This window comes from Salvelinus alpinus, chromosome 11 (genome assembly GCF_045679555.1).
Source record: "Salvelinus alpinus chromosome 11, SLU_Salpinus.1, whole genome shotgun sequence".
Lineage (NCBI taxonomy): Eukaryota > Metazoa > Chordata > Actinopteri > Salmoniformes > Salmonidae > Salvelinus > Salvelinus alpinus.
In genome coordinates this window covers 18,178,806-18,205,823 of record NC_092096.1, presented here as the reverse complement: position 1 = coordinate 18,205,823, position 27,018 = coordinate 18,178,806, and the positions used below count along the sequence as shown (strand labels likewise).

The 27,018-nt window shown below is 44.5% G+C and overlaps 1 protein-coding gene across 22 annotated transcripts in view; it reads right to left on the bottom strand.

The window, feature by feature from the left end:
- nrcama (neuronal cell adhesion molecule a) overlaps nucleotides 1–27,018 on the bottom strand; it is a 158,165-nt gene that overhangs the window by 16,651 nt on the left and 114,496 nt on the right. For 8 of the 22 annotated variants that reach the window (XM_071331943.1, XM_071331929.1, XM_071331930.1 and 5 more), the window contains exons 3-23: nucleotides 19,844–20,073; nucleotides 19,315–19,332; nucleotides 18,568–18,673; nucleotides 18,022–18,215; nucleotides 17,221–17,343; nucleotides 16,811–16,981; nucleotides 15,806–15,865; nucleotides 14,199–14,310; nucleotides 13,752–13,936; nucleotides 13,249–13,380; nucleotides 12,466–12,609; nucleotides 12,149–12,260; nucleotides 6,630–6,796; nucleotides 5,572–5,719; nucleotides 4,779–4,903; nucleotides 4,326–4,355; nucleotides 3,779–3,880; nucleotides 2,138–2,335; nucleotides 1,345–1,415; nucleotides 971–1,196; nucleotides 183–298 (exon numbers count right to left, since the gene is read on the bottom strand). In XM_071331943.1, coding sequence (XP_071188044.1) covers nucleotides 183–298; nucleotides 971–1,196; nucleotides 1,345–1,415; nucleotides 2,138–2,335; nucleotides 3,779–3,880; nucleotides 4,326–4,355; nucleotides 4,779–4,903; nucleotides 5,572–5,719; nucleotides 6,630–6,796; nucleotides 12,149–12,260; nucleotides 12,466–12,609; nucleotides 13,249–13,380; nucleotides 13,752–13,936; nucleotides 14,199–14,310; nucleotides 15,806–15,865; nucleotides 16,811–16,981; nucleotides 17,221–17,343; nucleotides 18,022–18,215; nucleotides 18,568–18,673; nucleotides 19,315–19,332; nucleotides 19,844–19,937 — 2,634 coding nt within the window. In that variant the 5' untranslated portion in view covers nucleotides 19,938–20,073. The remainder of the gene's footprint in view (nucleotides 1–182; nucleotides 299–970; nucleotides 1,197–1,344; nucleotides 1,416–2,137; nucleotides 2,336–3,778; nucleotides 3,881–4,325; nucleotides 4,356–4,778; nucleotides 4,904–5,571; nucleotides 5,720–6,629; nucleotides 6,797–12,148; nucleotides 12,261–12,465; nucleotides 12,610–13,248; nucleotides 13,381–13,751; nucleotides 13,937–14,198; nucleotides 14,311–15,805; nucleotides 15,866–16,810; nucleotides 16,982–17,220; nucleotides 17,344–18,021; nucleotides 18,216–18,567; nucleotides 18,674–19,314; nucleotides 19,333–19,843; nucleotides 20,074–27,018) is intronic. The other 14 variants (XM_071331932.1, XM_071331936.1, XM_071331942.1 and 11 more) reach the window with 5 other exon arrangements.

The window sequence follows — 27,018 nt, the reverse complement described above, 5'->3', positions numbered from 1 at the left end:
TTCCATGATCGTCAGATGTCCTTCTTATTCCCTCCTGACTGCAGGAAGATCTGGGCATTTTGGCAAAAACATACCAGAAAGTTGCCCCCGAACTGTGGCACTAACTGATGTATTTAACTATCAATATATTGTGGTGGTAATACATCTTTCTCCACATTGTGAGGGATCTCTGGATGCTGTACCTTGTATCCCTGGAGTCGTCCCCTGACCACGGAGGTGAGGACAGGCTCCCAGTGAACCTCTGCTAGCGTCCCGTTCTGAACCAGCACCTGGACACTCTCTGGGGCTGACATGGGCACTGAGTGACAGACAAAGATTTCAACAGACTATACTCCATACTGGCATCAAATATTTCATGACATCAACCTTCTAATTTGCATTCTAACTAGAAATGATTGGAGCTAGAAGTTACTGGAACTTATGGTGACAGATTTCAGTTTGAAAAAGACCATTCCTCTGTCCATTCACAACCTCCTCATTTACATAGACCTACCCATGTACAGTAGTAGTACTCACAGTCCTCTCTCTACACACACACACACACACACACACACACACACACACACACACACACACACACACACACACACACACACACACACACACACACACGTACACACATACGTACACACATACGTACACACATACGTACACACACACACACACACACACACACACACACACACACACACACACACACACACACACACACACACACACACACACACACACACACACACACACACACACACACACACACACACACACGTACACACATACGTACACACATACGTACACACACACACACACACACACACACACACACACACACACACACACACACACACACACACACACACACACACACACACACACACACACACACACACACACACACACACACACACACACACACACACACACACATACGTACACACATACATACACACACACATACTACAATACTCACCGTCCTCTCCAGAGTATCCCTCCACCGCCTCGGGCGCTGGTCCGTTTCCGTAGTCGTTCACCGCCTGAACTTTGACCTCGTAGGCTACGAAAGTGGGCGTGCCTGACACCACATACTTGGAGGCGTTAGCCACGGTCTCAGACGACCAGTCCTCCTCCACATCCTTCTGTCTCCAGTTCACCTGGTACTGTAGTCCTGGCCCGTTGGACTGGAGGCCTGTCAGCTCCTATGGCAGAGATATTACAGGGGAAGAGGGGTCTTCACTGGGACAATGGTGAGATGGTGACACCATGAATAGGCTCAGGAATACTCACTGTAGGCTGCTGAATTAGGACTAATGCTACTGACTTTACTTGAGGTGGAGCATATCTTACTTTCCATGAGATGACTAAGTTATTGTGTTCAGTTCCAACACCATGGACATCTGTTGGATTCACATCTGGAGCTAACAGAATCACAAACAGAGCACAGATCAGACCACACCTCTTGCCTTTTCTACAGTGTACATCAGAACCATCTTACTCTATAGTCATCCCTACCTCTCACTAACACTTCTGACCATCTTACTCTATAGTCATCCGTACCTCTCACTCTAACACTTCTGACTATCTTACTCAATAGTCATCCCTACTTCTCACACTAACACTTCTGACCATCTTACTCTATAGTCATCCCTACCTCTCACTAACACGTCTGACCATCTTACTCTATAGTCATCCCTACCTCTCACTAACACTTCTGACCATCTTACTCTATAGTCATCCCTACCTCTCTCTAACACTTCTGACTATCTTACTCAATAGTCATCCCTACTTCTCACTCTAACACTTCTGACCATCTTACTCTATAGTCATCCCTACCTCTCGCTCTAACACTTCTGACCATCTTACTCTATAGTCATCCCTACCTCTCACTAACACTTCTGACTATCTTACTCTATAGTCATCCCTACCTCTCACTAACACTTCTGACCATCTTACTCTATAGTCATCCCTACCTCTCACTAACACTTCTGACTATCTTACTCTATAGTCATCCCTACCTCTCACTCTAACACTTCTGACCATCTTACTCTATAGTCATCCGTACCTCTAACACGTCTATAGTTTTAGAACAGACTATTTGCATTTCTTTGACAATAGAGTAAGATCCACAGTATAGTCCTACCTGCAGGGTTGGTCCTGTACTGTCTGGAGGGCTGGCTGGGCCGGCTGTAGCCCACATGGTTCACGGCCAGAACCCTGAAGGAGTAGTATGCGTAGGGGGACAGGTCCAGGTGGGCCGTGGTCTTGGTGCCCTCCTCCTCTGTCAGGTTGTGCCACACCCCAGCCTGGTGGAGCAGGTCCTCATACTGGACTAGGAACTCTGGGAGGGGAGACAACATGGAGGAGGGGAGACAACATGGAGGAGGGGACACAACATGGAGGGGAAACAACATGGAGGAGGGGACACAACATGGAGGAGGGGAGACAACATGGAGGAGGGGAGACAACATGGAGGAGGGGAGACAACATGGAGGAGGGGAGACAACATGGAGGAGGAGAGACAACATGGAGGAGGGGACACAACATGGAGGAGGGGAAACAACATGGAGGAGGGGAAACAACATGGAGGAGGGGACACAACATGGAGGAGGGGACACAACATGGAGGAGGGGAGACAACATGGAGGAGGGGAGACAACATGGAGGAGGGGAGACAACATGGAGGAGGGGAGACAACATGGAGGAGGGGACACAACATGGAGGAGGGGAGACAACATGGAGGAGGGGAGACAACATGGAGGAGGGGACACAACATGGAGGGGGGGACACAACATGGAGGAGGGGAGACAACATGGAGGAGGGGTTAGAACATGGAGGAGGGATTAGAACATGGAGGAGGGGTTTGAACATGGAAGAGGGGTTAGAACATGGAGGGGATAGAACATGGAGGAGGGGTTAGAACATGGAGGAGGGGTTAGAATATGGAGGAGGGGTTAGAACATGGAGGAGGGGTTAGAACATGGAGGAGGGGTTATAATATGGAGGAGGGGTTAGAACATGGAGGAGGGGTTAGAACATGGAGGAGGGGTTAGAATATGGAGGAGGGGTTAGAACATGGAGGAGGGGTTTGAACATGGAGGAGGTGTTAGAACATGGAGGAGGGGTTAGAACATGGAGGAGGGGTTAGAACATGGAGGAGGGGTTAGAACATGGAGGAGGGGTTAGAATATGGAGGAGGGGTTAGAACATGGAGGAGGGGTTTGAACATGGAGGAGGGGTTAGAATATGTAGGAGGGGTTTGAACATGGAGGAGGGGTTAGAACATGGAGGAGGGGTTTGAACATGGAGGAGGGGTTAGAACATGGAGGGGTTTGAACATGTAGGAGGGGTTAGAATATGGAGGAGGGGTTTGAACATGGAGGAGGGGTTAGAACATGGAGGAGGGGTTTGAACATGTAGGAGGGGTTAGAATATGGAGGAGGGGTTTGAACATGGAGGAGGGGTTAGAACATGGAGGAGGGGTTAGAACATGGAGGAGGGGTTAGAACATGGAGGAGGGGTTAGAACATGGAGGAGGGGTTAAAACATGGAGGAGGGGTTTGAACATGGAGGAGGGGTTAGAACATGGAGGAGGGGTTAGAATATGGAGGAGGGGTTAGAATATGGAGGAGGGGTTAGAACATGGAGGAGGGGTTAGAACATGGAGGAGGGGTTAGAACATGGAGGAGGGGTTAGAACATGGAGGAGGGGTTAGAATATGGAGGAGGGAAATGGATTGGATCTTGGTAGTGACCCTGTTGTGTTCATTATAATACAGTACTTACTCTGTGTGGGGCTGTTGTGTTCGTCCCCGGGTATCCAGGTGAGCTGGACGCTCCTCTCTCTCTGGTCAGTCAGCTCCAGGTCTGTAGGAGGGTCTGGTTCCTCTGGAGAGGAAAACACAGTGTCAGTACCACTACAACAACAACAAGGTCACCTGATGCTTTGGGGGGTGGGAGTCAGCATGCCGCGTTTGATAAACTGAGTAACTGAGCGAGAGTCCGAAATGAGCAGGATCCAACTCCAACCCAAAACACAGTAGTCAGATGGACATAGTTACTACTAATAATAATCATCACACTACTGAATAAATCTAATGATACACCAGACACTTCAAACACACACAGACTGGTTCTCTCTGGTCACGGACTGTCAATATGCCACTGCAGTAGCATCACAACAGAGCCATAGCATGCTAACAAAACGAACAGGACTGCTACAGTAACGGTGAAGGTCAGCTCTCAAACACTTAGGACTGAGGGAGAGGAGAGGATGAGGAATGAGGATGATGATGGCGATGCTAATATGGCCAACAGGGCTAGCGTTGTTTACCGTAGACAATAGCAGGAGTTGGAGTAGCCTCTGAGAGAGCAAGGACAGGAGTCAGATAGGAGTGAGAGGTTAGTGACAAAACACTGGTCTCAGAGAGAGGAAGAATAGGAAGACACAGCAACAGGAAGCTTATGAAATACTTCCTATAGTCAATCACCAATATTACAACACTCTAGTATTGGTTATGAAATACTGGTGTTCCTATAGTCAATCACCAATATTACAACACTCTAGTATTACAACTCTGTGAACATTGGATCAGACTTAAATAAAAATGTTAACAGACTATTCAGAACATGTACATGCGTGTCTACCACAAAGATGAAACATTTCAAATTGTCATAACAGTAACTAGAGGACATAGAATATAGGTAGCTGATAGAACGAGGAAAGGATAGAATGTGTTGTATTTCCTAAGATAAGTTAGGTAAACATGTATAAAGGTAAACCCACCAACGACGGTGAGCATGGCGCTAGCTGAGTCCTGGTCCAGGGTGGTGTTCATGACACAGGTGTAGGTTCCCTCGTCCTCCTCTGTCACGTCGTTGATGGTCAGACTGTCAGTGTCCACCAAGAACCTAACAAAACACCACCACACACAGTCAGACAATCATGCTTACACTAACCTCCTCATCCAATAATACTTACACTAACCTCCTCATCCAATAATACTTACACTAACCTCCTCATCCAATCATACTTACACTAACCTCCTCATCCAATCATACTTACACTAATCTCCTCATCCAATCATACTTACACTAACCTCCTCATCCAATCATTCTTACACTAATCTCCTCATCCAATCATACTTACACTAACCTCCTCGTCCAATCATACTTACACTAACCTCCTCATCCAATCATGCTTACACTAACCTCCTCATCCAATCATACTTACACTAACCTCCTCATCCAATCATACTTACACTAACCTCCTCATCCAATCATGCTTACACTAACCTCCTCATCCAATCATGCTTACACTAACCTCCTCATCCAATCATACATTTACTAAATACATCATTTTTTCAGGCTTTTGCTCCAGCCCTGCTGTAACACACCTAATGCAGGGGTCTGAGGAGGGCCTGAGGAGGGCCTGAGGAGCAATTTGATTAGTAGAATGAGGTGTGTCAGAATCAGGGAGGACGTTATATCTCTCCTGGAGTAGGGTTGACCACCACTGGCCTATAGCAGACCCATATCTATAGAGAGAACGTGTGTATAGAGGAGATGGTCTACAGTACCTCTCGTCGTCAGGCAGCTCTCCGTTGTCTTTGAGCCAGTTCATGGTGGGGATGAGGGTGGGGTCGTGTTTAACTTTACACTCAAACACTGCCTTCCTGTTCCTCTGGACCACCATGTACTCTGGCTGGGCCAGGATCCTCGTCGGCTCTGAAGGACAATACACACATATATGGTTACACTTCATATGAATACCCTCTTAATAATGCATTATAACATCTATAACTACATTCATAATGCATTATACCATTTATAACTACATTCATAATGCATTATAAGTGTCTATAAATACATTCATAATGCATTATAAGTGTCTATAAATACATTCATAATGCATTACAACATTTATAACTACATTCATAATGCATTATAAGTGTCTATAACTACATTCATGATGCATTATAAGTGCCCATAACTACATTCATAATGCATTCTAAGTGTCTATAACTACATTCATGAAACATTATAAGGACCCATAACTACATTCATAATGCATTATAAGTGTCTATAACTACATTCATGATGCATTATAAGTGTCCATAACTACATTAATAATGCATTATACGTGTCTATAACTACATTCATAATGCATTATAAGGACCCATAAGTACATTCTTATTGCATTATACGTTTCGATAACTACATTCATAATGCATTATATGTGTCTATAACTACATTCATAATGCATCATAAGCGCATTCAAAACACCTTATGAGCTATGTGCATAATACACAATAATGAACAACATAGCCAGGTGATAGAGGTGATAGATGGTCATTAACATTTATAAATACATCCATAAAGCATTATAAGTGTCTATAACTATATTCATAAAGAATTATAACATTTATAAATACATCCATAAAGCATTATAAGTGTCTATAACTACATTTGTAAAGCATTATAACATCTATAAATACATCCATAAAGCATTATGACATCTATATATACACCTCCATAAAGCATTATAACATCTATAAATACATTCATAATGCATTATACGTGTCTATAACTACATTCATAAAGCATTATAATCAGGTTATAAGCAGGCTTGTCTGACCTTTGACCTCCAGGTAGACATGGTTCTCCCTGGTTCCCAGGTTGTTGGAGGCTATACAGGTGTACTTGCCACTGTTCAGGGACTGGGCTACGTTGATCTCTAAGGTACCGTTATTATGGATCACATATGGGTCTCTATTCAGGATACTGGTCTGGCTGTCCTTAAACCTGCAGAGGAAGAACATCAGAACACTAGGTCCCTGTGAGACTTTATGAATGTAGCTATTCATCAGCTCCTTTATGAGAAGATCATGTGGAACAGTTTGTGACTGTAGGACTTTACGGGACACTGTGTGATATTCATTAGCAGCCCTCTGTTCACAATCACACTGCCTCAGTGAACTCCATTAAGAAGTGCAGTGGTGTCAACAGAGTGGTGTTAACAGAGTGGTGTTAACAGAGAGGTGTTAACAGAGAGGTGTTAACAGAGAGGTGTTAACAGAGAGGTGTTAACAGAGTGGTGTTAACAGAGAGTGGTGTTAACAGAGAGTGGTGTTAACAGAGAGGTGTTAACAGAGTGGTGTTAACAGAGTGGTGTTAACAGAGTGGTGTTAACAGAGTGGTGTTAACAGAGTGGTGTTAACAGAGAGGTGTTAACAGAGTGGTGTTAACATAGTGGTGTTAACAGAGTGGTGTTAACAGAGAGGTGTTAACAGAGAGGTGTTAACAGAGTGGTGTTAACAGAGTGGTGTTAACATAGTGGTGTTAACAGAGTGGTGTTAACAGAGTGGTGTTAACAGAGAGGTGTTAACAGAGAGATGTTAACAGAGAGGTGTTAAGAGAGAGGTGTTAACAGAGAGGTGTTAACAGAGAGATGTTAACAGAGAGGTGTTAAGAGAGAGGTGTTAACAGAGTGGTGTTAACAGAGAGGTGTTAACAGAGAGGTGTTAACAGAGTGGTGTTAACAGAGTGGTGTTAACAGAGAGGTGTTAACAGAGAGGTGTTAACAGAGAGGTGTTACCAGAGAGTTGTTAACTGAGTGGTGTTAACATAGTGGTGTTAACAGGATGGTGTTAACAGAGAGGTGTTAACAGAGAGGTGTTAACAGAGTGGTGTTAACAGAGTGGTGTTAACAGAGAGGTGTTAACAGAGTGGTGTTAACAGAGTGGTGTTAACAGAGTGGTGTTAACAGAGAGGTGTTAACAGAGTGGTGTTAACAGAGAGGTGTTAACAGAGTGGTGTTAACAGAGAGAGTGTTAACAGAGTGGTGTTAACAGAGTGGTGTTAACAGAGAGGTGTTAACAGAGTGGTGTTAACAGAGAGGTGTTACCAGAGAGTTGTTAACTGAGTGGTGTTAACATAGTGGTGTTAACAGGGTGGTGTTAACAGAGAATTGTTAACTGAGTGGTGTGAACAGAGTGGTGTTAAGAGAGAGAAGTTAACATAGAGGTGTTAACAGAGAGGTGTTAACAGAGAGAGGTGTTAACAGAGAGATGTGTTAACAGAGAGTGGTGTTAACAGAGAGAGGTGTTAACAGAGAGAGGTGTGAACAGAGAGAGGTGTTAACAGAGTGGTGTTAACAGAGTGCCCTTTACAACATCCCTAAGGGGTGTATCTTGTCAGAAAGGTTTTTGAGATTGTGGAAAAGCTACTGGGCAACTACTGGAGATGTACTATACCTACTTTATAAGCAAGATGGGAGACTGACTGACTGGCTTGTGAGACTAGAGTCTGACTGACTGGCTTGTGAGACTAGAGTCTGACTGACTGGCTTGTGAGACTAGAGTCTGACTGACTGGCTTGTGAGACTAGAGTCTGGCTGGCTGGCTTGTGAGACTAGAGTCTGACTGACTGGCTTGTGAGACTAGAGTCTGGCTGACTGGCTTGTGAGACTAGAGTCTGACTGACTGGCTTGTGAGACTAGAGTCTGACTGACTGGCTTGTGAGACTAGAGATTGACTGACTGGCTTGTGAGACTAGAGACTGACTGACTGGCTTGTGAGACTAGAGTCTGACTGACTGGCTTGTGAGACTAGAGATTGACTGACTGGCTTGTGAGACTAGAGACTGACTGACTGGCTTGTGAGACTAGAGATTGACTGACTGGCTTGTGAGACTAGAGACTGACTGACTGGCTTGTGAGACTAGAGTCTGACTGACTGGCTTGTGAGACTAGAGTCTGGCTGACTGGCTTGTGAGACTAGAGTCTGACTGGCTGGCTTGTGAGACTAGAGATTGACTGACTGGCTTGTGAGACTAGAGATTGACTGACTGGCTTGTGAGACTAGAGACTGACTGACTGGCTTGTGAGACTAGAGTCTGACTGACTGGCTTGTGAGACTAGAGATTGACTGACTGGCTTGTGAGACTAGAAACTGACTGACTGGCTTGTGAGATTAGAGATTGACTGACTGGCTTGTGAGACTAGAGTCTGACTGGCTGGCTTGTGAGACTAGAGACTGACTGACTGGCTTGTGAGACTAGAGACCGACTGGCTGGCTTGTGAGACTAGAGATTGACTGACTGGCTTGTGAGACTAGAGTCTGACTGACTGGCTTGTGAGACTAGAGTCTGACTGACTGGCTTGTGAGACTAGAGATTGACTGACTGGCTTGTGAGACTAGAGACTGACTGACTGGCTTGTGAGATTAGAGATTGACTGACTGGCTTGTGAGACTAGAGTCTGACTGGCTGGCTTGTGAGACTAGAGACTGACTGACTGGCTTGTGAGACTAGAGACCGACTGGCTGGCTTGTGAGACTAGAGATTGACTGACTGGCTTGTGAGACTAGAGTCTGACTGACTGGCTTGTGAGACTAGAGTCTGACTGACTGGCTTGTGAGACTAGAGATTGACTGACTGGCTTGTGAGACTAGAGACTGACTGACTGGCTTGTGAGACTAGAGATTGACTGACTGGCTTGTGAGACTAGAGACTGACTGACTGGCTTGTGAGACTAGAGATTGACTGACTGGCTTGTGAGACTAGAGTCTGACTGGCTGGCTTGTGAGACTAGAGACTGACTGACTGGCTTGTGAGACTAGAGATTGACTGACTGGCTTGTGAGACTAGATCTGACTGACTGGCTTGTGAGACTAGAGTCTGACTGACTGGCTTGTGAGACTAGAGTCTGACTGACTGGCTTGTGAGACTAGAGATTGACTGACTGGCTTGTGAGACTAGAGACTGACTGACTGGCTTGTGAGACTAGAGATTGACTGACTGGCTTGTGAGACTAGAGTCTGACTGGCTGGCTTGTGAGACTAGAGACTGACTGACTGGCTTGTGAGACTAGAGACTGACTGGCTGGCTTGTGAGACTAGAGTCTGGCTGGCTGGCTTGTGAGACTAGAGTCTGACTGACTGGCTTGTGAGACTAGAGTCTGACTGACTGGCTTGTGAGACTAGAGTCTGACTGACTGACTTGTGAGACTAGAGATTGACTGACTGGCTTGTGAGACTAGAGACTGACTGACTGGCTTGTGAGATTAGAGATTGACTGACTGGCTTGTGAGACTAGAGTCTGACTGGCTGGCTTGTGAGACTAGAGACTGACTGACTGGCTTGTGAGACTAGAGACCGACTGGCTGGCTTGTGAGACTAGAGATTGACTGACTGGCTTGTGAGACTAGAGTCTGACTGACTGGCTTGTGAGACTAGAGTCTGACTGACTGGCTTGTGAGACTAGAGCTTGACTGACTGGCTTGTGAGACTAGAGACTGACTGACTGGCTTGTGAGACTAGAGATTGACTGACTGGCTTGTGAGACTAGAGTCTGACTGGCTGGCTTGTGAGACTAGAGACTGACTGACTGGCTTGTGAGACTAGAGATTGACTGACTGGCTTGTGAGACTAGAGTCTGACTGACTGGCTTGTGAGACTAGAGTCTGACTGACTGGCTTGTGAGACTAGAGTCTGACTGACTGGCTTGTGAGACTAGAGATTGACTGACTGGCTTGTGAGACTAGAGACTGACTGACTGGCTTGTGAGACTAGAGATTGACTGACTGGCTTGTGAGACTAGAGTCTGACTGGCTGGCTTGTGAGACTAGAGACTGACTGACTGGCTTGTGAGACTAGAGACTGACTGGCTGGCTTGTGAGACTAGAGTCTGGCTGGCTGGCTTGTGAGACTAGAGTCTGACTGACTGGCTTGTGAGACTAGAGTCTGACTGACTGGCTTGTGAGACTAGAGTCTGACTGACTGGCTTGTGAGACTAGAGATTGACTGACTGGCTTGTGAGACTAGAGACTGACTGACTGGCTTGTGAGACTAGAGATTGACTGACTGGCTTGTGAGACTAGAGTCTGACTGGCTGGCTTGTGAGACTAGAGACTGACTGACTGGCTTGTGAGACTAGAGATTGACTGACTGGCTTGTGAGACTAGAGTCTGACTGACTGGCTTGTGAGACTAGAGTCTGACTGACTGGCTTGTGAGACTAGAGTCTGACTGACTGGCTTGTGAGACTAGAGATTGACTGACTGGCTTGTGAGACTAGAGACTGACTGACTGGCTTGTGAGACTAGAGATTGACTGACTGGCTTGTGAGACTAGAGTCTGACTGGCTGGCTTGTGAGACTAGAGACTGACTGACTGGCTTGTGAGACTAGAGACTGACTGGCTGGCTTGTGAGACTAGAGTCTGACTGGCTGGCTTGTGAGACTAGAGTCTGACTGACTGGCTTGTGAGACTAGAGTCTGGCTGGCTGGCTTGTGAAACTTAAAGTCTGGCTGACTAGCTTGTGAGAGTCTGACTGACTGGCTTGTGAGACTATAGTCTGGCTGACTGGCTTGTGAAATTTAAAGTCTGGCTGACTGGCTTGTGAAACTTAAAGTCTGGCTGACTAGCTTGTGAGAGTTTGGCTGACTGGCTTGTGAGAGTCTGGCTGACTGGCTTGTGAGACTAGAGTCTGACTGACTGGCTTGTGAGACTAGAGTCTGACTGACTGGCTTGTGAGACTAGAGTCTGGCTGGCTGGCTTGTGAGACTAAAGTCTGACTGACTGGCTTGTGAGACTAGAGTCTGACTGACTGGCTTGTGAGACTAGAGATTGACTGACTGGCTTGTGAGACTAGAGACTGACTGACTGGCTTGTGAGACTAGAGATTGACTGACTGGCTTGTGAGACTAGAGTCTGACTGGCTGGCTTGTGAGACTAGAGACTGACTGACTAGCTTGTGAGACTAGAGACTGACTGGCTGGCTTGTGAGACTAGAGTCTGGCTGGCTGGCTTGTGAGACTAGAGTCTGACTGACTGGCTTGTGAGACTAGAGTCTGGCTGGCTGGCTTGTGAAACTTAAAGTCTGGCTGACTAGCTTGTGAGAGTCTGACTGACTGGCTTGTGAGACTATAGTCTGGCTGACTGGCTTGTGAAATTTAAAGTCTGGCTGACTGGCTTGTGAAACTTAAAGTCTGGCTGACTAGCTTGTGAGAGTTTGGCTGACTGGCTTGTGAGAGTCTGGCTGGCTGGCTTGTGAGACTAGAGTCTGGCTGACTGGCTTGTGAGACTAGATTCTGACTGACTGGCTTGTGAGAGTCTGGCTGACTGGCTTTGCAAGACTTAGAGCCAGATGGACTAACCATGTGATGGTTGGTATGGGCGAGCCGAACGAGGCACAGTCCAGGAAGGCAGGATTGTTGGTGATGACCTGGTACACATTGTTGGGGGGAGTCAGCACCCTTGGTGCTTCGGCTGAAAACAGAAACAAATAACATTGATAATGATTACTATACCATAACGTGACATGAGAATGATGCAGCGAACACAAAATGCTCTCATTGGCCAAAACAATGTTCAAGAGTTGTAAAGCTCAAGAGCCTAGAGTTTTTATTTGTTTATCGACTCAATATTCTGATTCTAAAAGGCAGATTCAATGGTTGTGTTTCCAGTAACTCACCAAGCACATTGACAAAAGCATTAGCCAGCAGGTAGCCAAACTCATTGGAGGCGTTGCACTGGTAGACAGCGCTGGAGCCGGTCTGGACGTCGCTCAGGATCACTGTGTCCTCCTCCACCTTCCGACTCATGTCCTTTGGAGAGTCTGTCAAGGGATCACAGGCTAGATATACAGTATGTCACACATTCAACCCTCTTCCTCCTACACATCTGGATGGTCATACCTGAGAGGGAACGTCGTATAGATGTGTGCTCTGGCCACGTAGGGGATGAATCCTCATTTGATTGGATACTCTACTTGCGCGCAGCACCATATTTTGTGCAAATCTCTAAATGACATCAATGAATGATTTATGCAAAAGTATCTGAGCTCTGCTGCAGTTCTACCTACTTAAGTGAAACACACTGACTATACATCTCTCTGGATAAGAGCGTTTGCTAAATTACTCAAATGTAAATGTACGCTTCAGTGTGTATTTCTCCATGTAGGATTGGTTCCATTGAGCCTCAGTGTGTATTTCTCCAGGTAGGATTGGTTCCATTGAGCCTCAGTGTGTATTTCTCCAGGTAGGATTGGTTCCATTGAGCCTCAGTGTGTATTTCTCCAGGTAGGATTGGTTCCATTGAGCCTCAGTGTGTATTTCTCCAGGTAGGATTGGTTCCATTGAGCCTCAGTGTGTATTTCTCCAGGTAGGATTGGTTCCATTGAGCCTCAGTGTGTATTTCTCCAGGTAGGATTGGTTCCATTGAGCCTCAGTGTGGGGTGGAAGTGTACTAGACTCACCTTCGATGGGGACTCCGTTGACGGACCAGGCGATTTGGGGCTTGGGGTCTCCACTGACTCTGCAGGTGAGGATGCCCGTCTCCTTCGGGGCCAGGATCAGGTTCCTGGGGGCACTGATCCAGAACGGAGCCGCTGGGGGGGAAGGGGGGGGTGGAGTGGAAGTTAGTCAGAAAAAGAGAGAGAGGGACCTGTAGAATACCCCTTTTAAAATCGGTAACACTGTAAAGGTACTAGTGTTAGGAACATTACTGTTACGGTAACACTGTAAAGGTACTAGCGTTAGGAACATTACTGTTACGGTAACACTGTAAAGGTACTAGTGTTAGGAACATTACTGTTACGGTAACACTGTAAAGGTACTAGTGTTAGGAACATTACTGTTACGGTAACACTGTAAAGGTACTAGCGTTAGGAACATTACTGTTACGGTAACACTGTAAAGGTACTAGTGTTAGGAACATTTCTCCACATATTCTATCTAAACTCTTCGTTGTGTCACAGACCTTTGACGTTGACTTTGATGATGTGATGGGCGGAGCCTAGGCTGTTCTTGGCCGTGCAGCGGTAGTCCCCGGCGTCCGCCTCCATCACATCTGCGATCTTCAACGTCTTCTGGAAGTTGTGGAAGGACATCCGGCTGCTAGGAAGCTCGCCACTCTCCTTATACCAGGACACCTCCGGAGTCGGGCTAGCAACAACAACAACAACAACATAAATCACTAATATCTGTGTATTGTCCTCTCCCGAAAAGAACAGACAGACAGCTAGTCAAATGTTGTCTAGGTAACCAGCCTGATTTTGCAATACCAGACATGTTGTTGTCTTGACAAGGCAACAAAGTAGTATTGCTGAATGTCACATACAAAGATTAAACAAACCAACCTGCCCTGGTGAGAAACCAGAAGTAGTGCACAGCAGTGTTGTTCATGCAGTGTTGTGGGTGTACTTACAGTCCTTCAGCGATACACTCCAGCTCCAGAACCCCTCCCCTCAGGGCCATCTGGGTGCTGCTCCGCCCCGGAGGAGCCATGAAGCTGGGTCGCCGCTCCCCCGATGGACTGTCTGGAGAACAGGAAACACAATCACCTCACCACCAGAACCACACGCTCTTATACCCTGTTCACACTACTGAGCCGAGCCGAGCCAAGCTAAATAGTACTTCACTGACCTGGGTGGTGGGTAAATACAGTTGCTGTATTGTGGAAAGGGTATAACTGTCTGTAGCTGGCTGTGACCATTCAGTTCGTAGAGCCAGTAGTCCAGCGCCAGCGGCATATAGACTATTAAAGGATAGTAGTAATATCCCGTGCTGTTATGGACTGTGATAGTGGATATATAATGAGTTAACTGTAGCCAGGCCCTACGTTGGCCCTTTCATAGGCTGCTTCCCAAATGGCTCCCTTTTCCCCTTAGTGCACTATATAGGGCCACTGGTCTAAAGTAGACACACAACACCTGGAGAGACAGGCCGTCCAGTCGGCAATCTGTTGCCATGACAACCAAGGGATCTAGGATCTCTCCCTTAGTATCCTTCCTCGATATAATCATATGACAGATTTTAGCCATAAGCTAGCTAGCTACGGCTGCTATGATTCTGACATGTTTAGCCCTAAGCAAGCCCTTACTGAATGGTCTTGTAAAATCTCTTGCGGGTAAATTTACAATGAGACTAGATTGAGTGAGTAGAGCTGGGGGGAATGTGTTGTATACAACACATTGACGTGAACCGCTGATTGGATGGACAGAACACAGATTGTGTTTAATGATCTTTCCATGCCTTTTTCAGGGTCAGAGACTTACATTAAAAGAACAAGGAAAGATCTAGATGAGAGAGAGAGAAAATACTGTATACGTCTCAGGCAAGAGTTTCATCATACTAGTCCTGTATGCTGTGTGCTTCACTTTGGATTTCATCATCTAACTATTGGGCTATGTGTTGAATTTAAACTAGCAGGAGCATCCTTTTTACTATGAATAATGCTAAACCAATGGGAAGCTTATGGTTAACGTTAGCAGATGAATGCCCATTGGTTAACGTTAGCAGATGAATGCCCATTGGTTAACGTTAGCAGATGAATGCCCATTGGTTAACGTTAGCAGATGAATGCCCATCCAAAGAAAGGAACATTCATTTCAGTAAAGAAAATGGATTTGATTGGTTGCTTTTTCTTGATGGGTTTCCTACAAATGAATCCACCTTTTAGGCATTTGGTTTTCCAAGTGAGAAGGTAAGCTAAGTTAACACAGTACAGGGTAAAGGGAGAGGATTTAGTTATGGAATGTAATTAAAATTGTTTGATGTTGTTTTGTTATATTATGTTATAAATGTTAATTTAGTCACACAGGATGAGTTGGGAGTAGATGATCAGGTCAGGTACATTCCAGGTAGGTTATACTACAGGTGTTGGAGTCAGGTGGGTCAGGTATATTCCAGGTAGGTTATACTACAGGTGTTGGAGTCAGGTGGGTCAGGTATAGTCCAGGTGGGTTAGAATAAAAGGAGGAGTTGGGATGGGGCTGGGTTCACTTTGGGGTAAGGGGGTAAACCAGCACTCACCAAGAAATAAATTGTTCGTATAATTGTACAAATCTGCCACAGTTTCATTGATTGCATCCACTGTAAAAATCAATCAGAACATCATGAGCATGCAGTACTACATAGACATGTACAGGGAACAACCAGGGGGAGATTCAGTTTGGAGAGACAGGGATATCATCACACAAATATCATCACACAGATATCATCAGACAGATATCATCAGACAGATATCATCAGACAGATATCATCACACAAATATCATCACACAGATATCATCACACAGATATCATCACACAGATATCATCACACAAATATCATCACACAGATATCATCACACACATATCATCACACAGATATCATCACACAAATATCATCACACAAATATCATCACACAGATATCATCACACACATATCATCACACAAATATCATCACACAAATATCATCACACAGATATCATCACACAGATATCATCACACAAATATCATCACACAGATATCATCACACACATATCATCACACAGATATCATCACACAAATATCATCACACAAATATCATCACACAGATATCATCACACACATATCATCACACACATATCATCAAACAACAACAACAACAACATGAAAGGACAGTTAAAAAATAGGTCACACATTCAAATGATGAGTATTACAAAATACTCTAGAAAATTATCACTGTATTAAAATATTGCAAAACAAGGCAATGTGAAGATGCACAGAAACATGTCAACATACAATGACAAAATGTCAAGGTGTCCGCCAACACTCAGACAGGACCAGACAACTCAGGGAAGGGAGGACCCAGGGACAGCCCAGGACAAAGACCGTCTTGCCCAAATTTGCTCCCTTCGCCTTGGCCCTAACCCTTATTTGCAGATCTGAAAAGTATCGATATGTATAAGCAGTGTAGAGGTGGAGCTTCCACCTTACAGATCAGCAAACATCTAAGGTTTAGGAAGCCACTGGGACTGGTTAAAAGCCTCTGTGCTGAGTGGGATGGACACTTACTGTCCAGGACCTTGACAGTGATGGGTTGTTTCTGCTGGATGGTCTGTGTGTGGGGGAAGCGGGCGTAACAGATGTAGTCGTTCCTGGTGTCGTCCAATAGGACGTTAGAGAAGTACAGGTCTCCGTTTAACGCCTGGGACACACGCGTGTTCTGAGGCAGGCGCTGGAAGTCTGCGAGGGGGAGAGATGATGTATCACATGAACTATGTTACGCATGATGGCTGTATACAATTACACAAAATATTTATGCTTACTGACAACCAAAAACAGCCCCTATTTAATCTCAGAACACATTGTATTGCACAGTCCGGCAATATGACTTCTAGAATTGGACTTTACAGCATACTGTCTGGATGTAAACCAACACACAACACTGATGTAGATATGTATGAAACCCCTTGAAGACTTACTGTTGTCCATCCAGAAGATGATGGGAGGGGGCAGGCCTGCAGGGGGTCCACACTGCAGCACCAGAGACACTCCCACCTGTACCATGATGGCCTCTTTCCTCTCCTTCGACCACAAGGGGGACCCTGCGTCACATAAACAGACATCATTCAGACAGCCGTGAGGTAGGGGCCCTGTGTAAAATGTACAACAGGGGAAATTGGAGGTAGGGGCCCTGTGAAAATGTACAACAGGGAGATAGGGGCCCTGTTTAAAATGTACAACAGGGAGATAGGGGCCCTGTTTAAAATGTTCTACTGGGAGGTAGGGGCCCTGTGTAAAATGTACAACAGGGAGGTAGGGGCCCTGTGAAAATGTACAACAGGGAGATAGGGGCCCGGTTTAAAACGTACAACAGGGAGATAGGGGCCCTGTTTAAAATGTTCAACAGGGAGGTAGGGGCCCTGTGTAAAATGTACAACAGGGAGATAGGGGACCTGTGAAAATGTACAACAGGGAGATAGGGGCCCTGTTTAAAATGTTCAACAGGGAGATAGGGGCCCTGTTTAAAATGTTCAACAGGGAGATATGTCTTTAAAATATCAGAATGATTAACTCTAATCTGTAAAGACATGTAAAAGATCTGCTGATTGTAATACTTGTTCAATACAGATTCATCATCCCTTCAGGGAGAGTTTACAAAGTGGGTAGGTTTGTTATGGCTGGAATCCCAGGGTAAAAGAGTTGTACTAAGGTTGGCTTAGGTTAAAAACAGGCTAAGGGTAAAGACAGGCTCAGTAACAGTTGGAAATAACGGTTCTTACTCGACTGTCTGATGACGATGTTGTTGGAAACGGCGGTCCCGTGCTCATTGCGTGCGGTACACTGGTAGATCCCCTCGTAGGCCTCAGCCTTCTCCCCACTGATGTCTATGACCAGCGTCCCTGAGCTCGGCTTCATCAACACCTTAGAGTCCTTCTCCACGTCAAAATGCGTCCCATTCCGTGTCCAGGAAAAGCTGGATGAAACGTAAGGGGTTAGAGTAGAGTAGAGTAGAGTACAGTAGAGTACAGTAGAGTACAGTAGAGTAGAGTACAGTCAGTACTGTAGGTGGTGAATCTAATAGTGTATCTGTAACCTTAAAGGGTTCTTCAAAGGGTTCTCCTATGGGGACAGCCAAATAACCCTTTTTGATTTAAGATACCACCTTTGATTTCTAAGAGTGTAGAGACTCTCCAGAGGGACTTTCTACTTCACTGTAGGCAGTTAGGTGCAGTCAGGTGTTACAGTCAGCGTTACTAAAGCGACGGACGATGGGTCTCTATGGTAATAGTCTCCATGGGGATTTATTCACACAGCATTCCACTCACCTGGGATGCGGCTTCCCTTTGGCCTCACAGTAGATGAGGATGTTCTCCCGAGGGTCGATGATGAAATCCTTAGAGGATTGGTGGGTTATAGTGGGAGGCTGTGGTACTGGAGGAGAGGGGCAAGAGGAGTGTTAAACAGAGGCAAATCTACACACACTTTGCTCCACAATGTGCACACACACACCCAGTGAGAGAGAGACACACACACACACAGAGAGAGAGAGAAGCAGATGCAACACATTAGCAACACGTTAGCAACACGTTAGCAACACGTTAGCAACACATTAGCAACACGTTAGCAACACGTTAGCAACACGTTAGCAACACGTTAGCAACACATTAGCAACACATTAGCAACATGTTAGCCAGCATTAAATCAAATGGAAGGAAAAATAAAGAGCATGCACTCAGCAGGATAAGATGCAGCAAACACTTCCTGTAGCGATCAACCACAGCACATTGTCTAGTGGACTACTAGACAACTAGAGGACATGCTACATGTACATCATCATTTCATCTTATTATTCCTATAGACGATCATTGTATTCCCATTCAATGAAATGGTTCAAACATCAATAACAAACATGAAATCACAGACCTCAATAAACAGCTTGTTTGTAAACACAGGGGCCCAAAATAGCTACATGCAAATTTAGCGACGTCACTCCAATCCACACAACAGTCAGATCTCCACACTCCATCACTCCACAGCACATCTCACAGCAGAGTCATGGACCCATCACTTACATCCTTCCAGAACCTTAGCTTTTTGTCCCCCATCAATGGTCATAAACACGTTGAGGAAGGTGAGGAAAGCTACGTATTAGTCAACAGGCAGATAAAGATACTGTGGGTAATGTCTGAGTCCCAAATGACAGCCTATTCCCTATATACTGTAGTGCACTACTTTTGACCAGGGTGCATAGGGCTCTGGTCAGAAGTAGTGCACTATTAAGGGAATAGGGTGCCATTTGGGATGCTTCCAATGTGGCATGACAATACTAGAGGATTCCTCTCCACTGTGGTTGAACTAAATCATCATGTGAGATCTGTCCCAACATGCATATCATGTCACCATGCAGTGTTGTTGGGATGCAAGTCACTGGAAGGAAGCTACTGTATCTATGGTCAATTGTCTGGATGCTTCCAAACCCTCTACATACTAACTTGTAACCTGTCATGTCAGGAAATCTGAAAACAAATCATTCCAGTAACAAAATAATGCAGTACCCATTCAATACTGTGATCTACAGTCACCATATCCTACTGTACTTACGGTCAAGAGGCACTTCTAAGCCTGTGGTCATGCGACCAAGGAATATCACCAGCAAAGCACCGCTGCTCAGCACCCATTTCCTCTTCCTGTCCATGGTCCGGCGTGTCACGTTAAAAGTCTTCCTCCCTGGTCCGGCGTGCTTTGTGAAAAGGCCTCCCACCTGGTCAGAGCTCTCCACAATCAGGACTATGTGAGGGACAAGCAGGGTATCCACCACACCAGCCAGTCAGCTGATAGAGAGACAGACAGAGAGATAGAGAGAGAGAGAGAGAGACATAGAGAGACATAGAGAGACATAGAGAGACATAGAGAGACAGAGACAGACAGAGAGAGAGACAGACAGACAGACAGACAGACAGACAGACAGACAGACAGACAGACAGACAGACAGACAGACAGACAGACAGACAGACAGACAGACAGACAGACAGACAGACAGACAGACAGACAGACAGACAGACAGACAGACAGACAGACAGACAGACAGACAGACAGACAGACAGACAGACAGAGACAGAGAGAGACATAGAGAGAGATAGAGAGACAGAGAGAGACAGACAGAGAGACAGAGAGACAGAGACAGAGAGAGACAGAGAGAGACAGACAGAGACAAAGAGAGAGAGAGATAGAGACAGACATACAGAGAGAGACAGAGACAGAGAGATAGAGAGAGAGAGACAGACACAGAGACAGAGAGATACAGAGACAGAGACAGAGACAGAGACAGAGACAGAGACAGAGACAGATGAAGTACTGTTTAGTTTTGTTCATTAGGATCTCCATTAGATACTACCCATGCAGCAGTGCAGTAAGACCTACTTAAGAAATTACAGTAATGGAAAGTGAAATTGATGTACACCATTAGATTCTCTTAACCCATCAATTCAACAGAGATCTTCAAACAACCACAAAACAGAAAACCGCCAAGGGCCCCTAAGTCGTCAAAGGCAACCTATGAACACTACAGCGTACAGCAGGTCTGAGTGCTCCAGCAAGGATTGGAACTGGACTGGCTGTAGTGTGATTGGCTGTAACCACAGACCACAGGTGAGCAGTATTCACCGGACATGGTACCTTATCCCAGACCTGAGTTTTCAACCCTCTCTCTCTCTCCCGCTCTACCACACCTGCTGTCTCGACCTCTGAATGCTCGGCTATGAAAAGCCATCTGACATTTATTCCTGAGGTACTGACCTGTTGCACCCTCTACAACCACTGTGTTTATTATTATTTGACCCTGTTGTTCATCTATGAACATTTGAACATCTTGGCCATGTTCTCTTATAATCTCCACGCGGCACAGCCAGAAGAGGACTGGTCACCCCTCAGAGCCTGGTTCTTCTCTAGGTTTCTTCCTAGGGTCCAGCCTTTCTAGGGAGTTTTTCCTAGCCACCGTGCTTCTACACCTGCATTGCTTGCTGTTTGGGGTTTTAGGCTGGGTTTCTGTATAACATTTTGTGACATCGGCTGATGTAAAAAAGGCTTTATAAATAAGTGCGATTGATTGATTGCTTAACCGTGACAATCACAGAACAGCCGCAGAGGGTAGATAGTAGCATTGTCAGCCATATGGATCCTATTACACATGATTGGACGGCGACATGGACACACTTCTGTTGTCAACAACAAAAGAGGTGAGAAGACACTGAATTTGTTTGTATCATTAATAGCCTCTAATAAACTACACCACAGGGAACAGACAGGAAACATGTATCTGGCTACATTCACGTTCATCCATTCATTCTAATGGCTAATATTAGCTTGTATCAACAGGCTAGCTATGGTAATGTAGGAATACAATGACCAATGACCCATGTAGTCTATAATTTACATAGAAAAAGCAGAAGAGAAAGTCCTCATCAGTGTGATTCACATTGGCATTGTTCACAGTGGACAGAGGGACCTGTTCAAGAATGAGCTGTTGAGGAAGAATCACAGTGGACAGAGGGACCTGTCCAAGGCTGAGCTGTTGAGGAAGAATCACAGTGGACAGAGGGACCTGTCCAAGGCTGAGCTGTTGAGGAAGAATCACAGTGGACAGAGGGACCTGTTCAAGAATGAGCTGTTGAGGAAGAATCACAGTGGACAGAGGGACCTGTCCAAGGCTGAGCTGTTGAGGACGAATCACAGTGGACAGAGGGACCTGTCCAAGGCTGAGCTGTTGAGGAAGAATCACAGTGGACAGAGGGACCTGTTCAAGAATGAGCTGTTGAGGAAGAATCACAGTGGACAGAGGGACCTGTCCAAGGCTGAGCTGTTGAGGAAGAATCACAGTGGACAGAGGGACCTGTCCAAGGCTGAGCTGTTGAGGAAGAATCACAGTGGACAGAGGGACCTGTCCAAGGCTGAGCTGTTGAGGAAGAATCACAGTGGACAGAGGGACCTGTCCAAGGCTGAGCTGTTGAGGAAGAATCACAGTGGACAGAGGGACCTGTCCAAGGCTGAGCTGTTGAGGAAGAATCACAGTGGACAGAGGGACCTGTCCAAGGCTGAGCTGTTGAGGAAGAATCACAGTGGACAGAGGGACCTGTCCAAGGCTGAGCTGTTGAAGAAGAATCACAGTGGACAGAGGAACCTGTCCAAGGCTGAGCTGTTGAGGAAGAATAGTGTAACTGTAGGGAGATGGTATTCTCTATTCTAGCTCATGTCAGCACACCAGGCCTGGTTGGCTGGAGAGGAGAGGAGAGGAGAGGAGAGGAGAGGAGAGGAGAGGAGAGGAGAGGAGAGGAGAGGAGAGGAGAGGAGAGGAGAGGAGAGGAGAGGAGAGGAGAGGAGAGGAGAGGAGAGGAGAGTTGTTAGGAAAGTTTAATCAGTAAGGCTGGTCTGAATGGATCGTCACTTTGTTTTCTTCTTTTTCTCCACCTTTATTTAACCAGGTAGGCTAGTTGAGAACAAGTTCTCATTTACAACTGCGACCTGGCCAAGATAAAGCAAAGCAGTTCGACACACAACAACACAGAGTTACACATGGAATAAACAAAACATACAGTAGAACAAAGAAAAACAAAAAGTCTATATACAGCATGTGCAAATGAGGTAAGATAAGGGAGTTAAGGCAATACATAGGCCATGGTGGCAATGTAATTACAATATAGCAATTAAACACTGGAATGGTAGATGTGCAAGTAGAGATACTGGGGTGCAAAGGAGCAAGATAAATAAATAAATACAGTATGGGGAAGAGGTAGGTAGATAGATGGGCTGTTTACAGATGGGCTATGTACAGGTGCAGTGATCTGTGAGCTGCTCTGACAGCTGGTGCTTAAAGATAGTGAGGGAGATATGAGTCTCCAGCTTCAGAGATTTTTGCAGTTCGTTCCAGTCATTGGCAGCAGAGAACTGGAAGGAAAGACGACCAAAGGCGGAATTGGCTTTGGGGGTGACCAGTGAGATATACCTGCTGGAGCGCGTGCTACGACTGGCTGCTGCTATGGTGACCAGTGAGCTGAGATAAGGCGGGGTTTTACCTAGCAGAGACTTGTAGATGACCTGTAACCAGTGGGTTTGGCGACGAGTATGAAGCGAGGGCCAACCAACGAGAGCATACAGGTCGCACTTCATTCATCTGGTAAACTCTATAATTCACATCACTTCCTATCTCGCTCGCCTTAAAAGCAGCTATTTATATAGTAGTGGTTTTAATGATACCTCACAATCGTAGCAGGTATTTATATAGTAGTGGTGTTAATGATACCTCACAATCATAGCAGGTATTTATATAGTAGTGGTGTTAATGATACCTCACAATCATAGCAGGTATTTATATAGTAGTGGTGTTAATGATACCTCACAATCATAACAGGTATTTATATAGTAGTGGTGTTAATGATACCTCACGATCATAACAGGTATTTATATAGTAGTGGTGTTAATGATACCTCACAATCATAGCAGGTATTTATATAGTAGTGGTGTTAATGATACCTCACAATCATAACAGGTATTTATATAGTAGTGGTGTTAATGATACCTCACAATCATAGCAGGTATTTATATAGTAGTGGTGTTAATGATACCTCACAATCATAGCAGGTATTTATATAGTAGTGGTGTTAATGATACCTCACAATCATAACAGGTATTTATATAGTAGTGGTGTTAATGATACCTCACAATCATAGCAGGTATTTATATAGTAGTGGTTTTAATGATACCTCACAATCATAGCAGGTATTTATATAGTAGTGGTTTTAATGATACCTCACAATCATAGCAGGTATTTATATAGTAGTGGTGTTAATGATACCTCACAATCATAGCAGGTATTTATATAGTAGTGGTGTTAATGATACCTCACAATCATAGCAGGTATTTATATAGTAGTGGTTTTAATGATACCTCACAATCATAGCAGGTATTTATATAGTAGTGGTGTTAATGATACCTCACAATCATAGCAGGTATTTATATAGTAGTGGTGTTAATGATACCTCACAATCATAGCAGGTATATATATAGTAGTGGTGTTAATGATACTTCATCAGGATAGCAGGTATATATATAGTAGTGGTGTTAATGATACTTCATCAGGATAGCAGGTATTTATATAGTAGTGGTTTTAATGATACCTCACAATCATAGCAGGTATTTATATAGTAGTGGTGTTAATGATACCTCACAATCATAGCAGGTATTTATATAGTAGTGGTGTTAATGATACCTCACAATCATAGCAGGTATTTATATAGTAGTGGTTTTAATGATACCTCACAATCATAGCAGGTATTTATATAGTAGTGGTGTTAATGATACCTCACAATCATAGCAGGTATTTATATAGTAGTGGTTTTAATGATACCTCACAATCATAACAGGTATTTATATAGTAGTGGTGTTAATGATACCTCACAATCATAGCAGGTATTTATATAGTAGTGGTTTTAATGATACCTCACAATCATAGCAGGTATTTATATAGTAGTGGTGTTAATGATACCTCACAATCATAGCAGGTATTTATATAGTAGTGGTGTTAATGATACTTCATCAGGATAGCAGGTATTTATATAGTAGTGGTGTTAATGATACTTCATCAGGATAGCAGGTATTTATATAGTAGTGGTGTTAATGATACCTCACAATCATAGCAGGTATTTATATAGTAGTGGTGTTAATGATACCTCACAATCATAGCAGGTATTTATATAGTAGTGGTGTTAATGATACCTCACAATCATAGCAGGTATATATATAGTAGTGGTTTTAATGATACCTCACAATCATAGCAGGTATTTATATAGTAGTGGTGTTAATGATACCTCACAATCATAGCAGGTATTTATATAGTAGTGGTTTTAATGATACCTCACGATCATAGCAGGTATTTATATAGTAGTGGTTTTAATGATACCTCACGATCATAGCAGGTATTTATATAGTAGTGGTTTTAATGATACTTAATCAGGATAGCAGGTATTTATATAGTAGTGGTGTTAATGATACCTCACAATCATAACAGGTATTGGTATGGGAGTGTTAATAATGATACCTCATCAGGATAGCAGGTATTGGTATGGGAGTTTTAATAATGATACCTCATCAGGATAGCAGGTATTGGTATGGGAGTGTTAATAATGTTACCTCATCAGGATAGCAGGTATTGGTATGGGAATGTTAATAATGTTACCTCATCAGGATAGCAGGTATTGGTATGGGAGTGTTAATAATGATACCTCATCAGGATAGCAGGTATTGGTATGGGAGTGTTAATAATGTTACCTCATCAGGATAGCAGGTATTGGTATGGGAGTGTTAATAATGTTACCTCATCAGGATAGCAGGTATTGGTATGGGAGTGTTAATAATGATACCTCATCAGGATAGCAGGTATTGGTATGGGAGTGTTAATAATGTTACCTCATCAGGATAGCAGGTATTGGTATGGGAGTGTTAATAATGATACCTCATCAGGATAGCAGGTATTGGTATGGGAGTGTTAATAATGATACCTCATCAGGATAGCAGGTATTGGTATGGGAGTGTTAATAATGATACCTCATCAGGATAGCAGGTATTGGTATGGGAGTGTTAATAATGTTACCTCATCAGGATAGCAGGTATTGGTATGGGAGTGTTAATAATGATACCTCATCAGGATAGCAGGTATTGGTATGGGAGTGTTAATAATGTTACCTCATCAGGATAGCAGGTATTGGTATGGGAGTGTTAATAATGATACCTCATCAGGATAGCAGGTATTGGTATGGGAGTGTTAATAATGATACCTCATCAGGATAGCAGGTATTGGTATGGGAGTGTTAATAATGTTACCTCATCAGGATAGCAGGTATTGGTATGGGAGTGTTAATAATGATACCTCATCAGGATAGCAGGTATTGGTATGGGAGTGTTAATAATGTTACCTCATCAGGATAGCAGGTATTGGTATGGGAGTGTTAATAATGATACCTCATCAGGATAGCAGGTATTGGTATGGGAGTGTTAATAATGATACCTCATCAGGATAGCAGGTATTGGTATGGGAGTGTTAATAATGATACCTCATCAGGATAGCAGGTATTGGTATGGGAGTGTTAATAATGATACCGTTCTCCCAGCGGGGGGGTGGGGGGGGGGGGTTCCATGCCAGCTGCATAGGGCAACCTGTCATCAGCAACTGGCTCTGAGGAGCATTTCTCGGAGACGAGGCCTACCCCAAACTATTCATTAAAATTACATATTGTATTCTGTCTCTGCTGTCAATCAGTTAAGCCTGTACTCCATTTAAATACTATTCATGGACATAGCCGCACGCACGCACGCACGCGGACACAGTGAAACCCATCTCTGCACACACACTCCCAGTATTTGTAAAACAGACAATAGTAGCTGTGACAGTGGGAATAGTAATATATTTATACAGGATGTCATATCTCACATAGAGATGCACATAGGAATGACATATCTGGTGTGATAAATAACAGCATACTGGAATGCTCATAGGTCTGCCACCATTGTGATTTGGAGCAAATATACAATACTTCATACCATACCAATAAACCCCTTTTAAATGACAAAACATGACATTCATACTAGTCAGATGTCAACTTCTGGAACAAATGACACCCAGCACACCCACAGTGCCATGGCAACTGATGGTTGCCATAGATACGGTATGCATTGCCCCCTCAGGAGGGGAGAACTTGAAATGTTCAAGGCAGAAAGAAAAACAACAA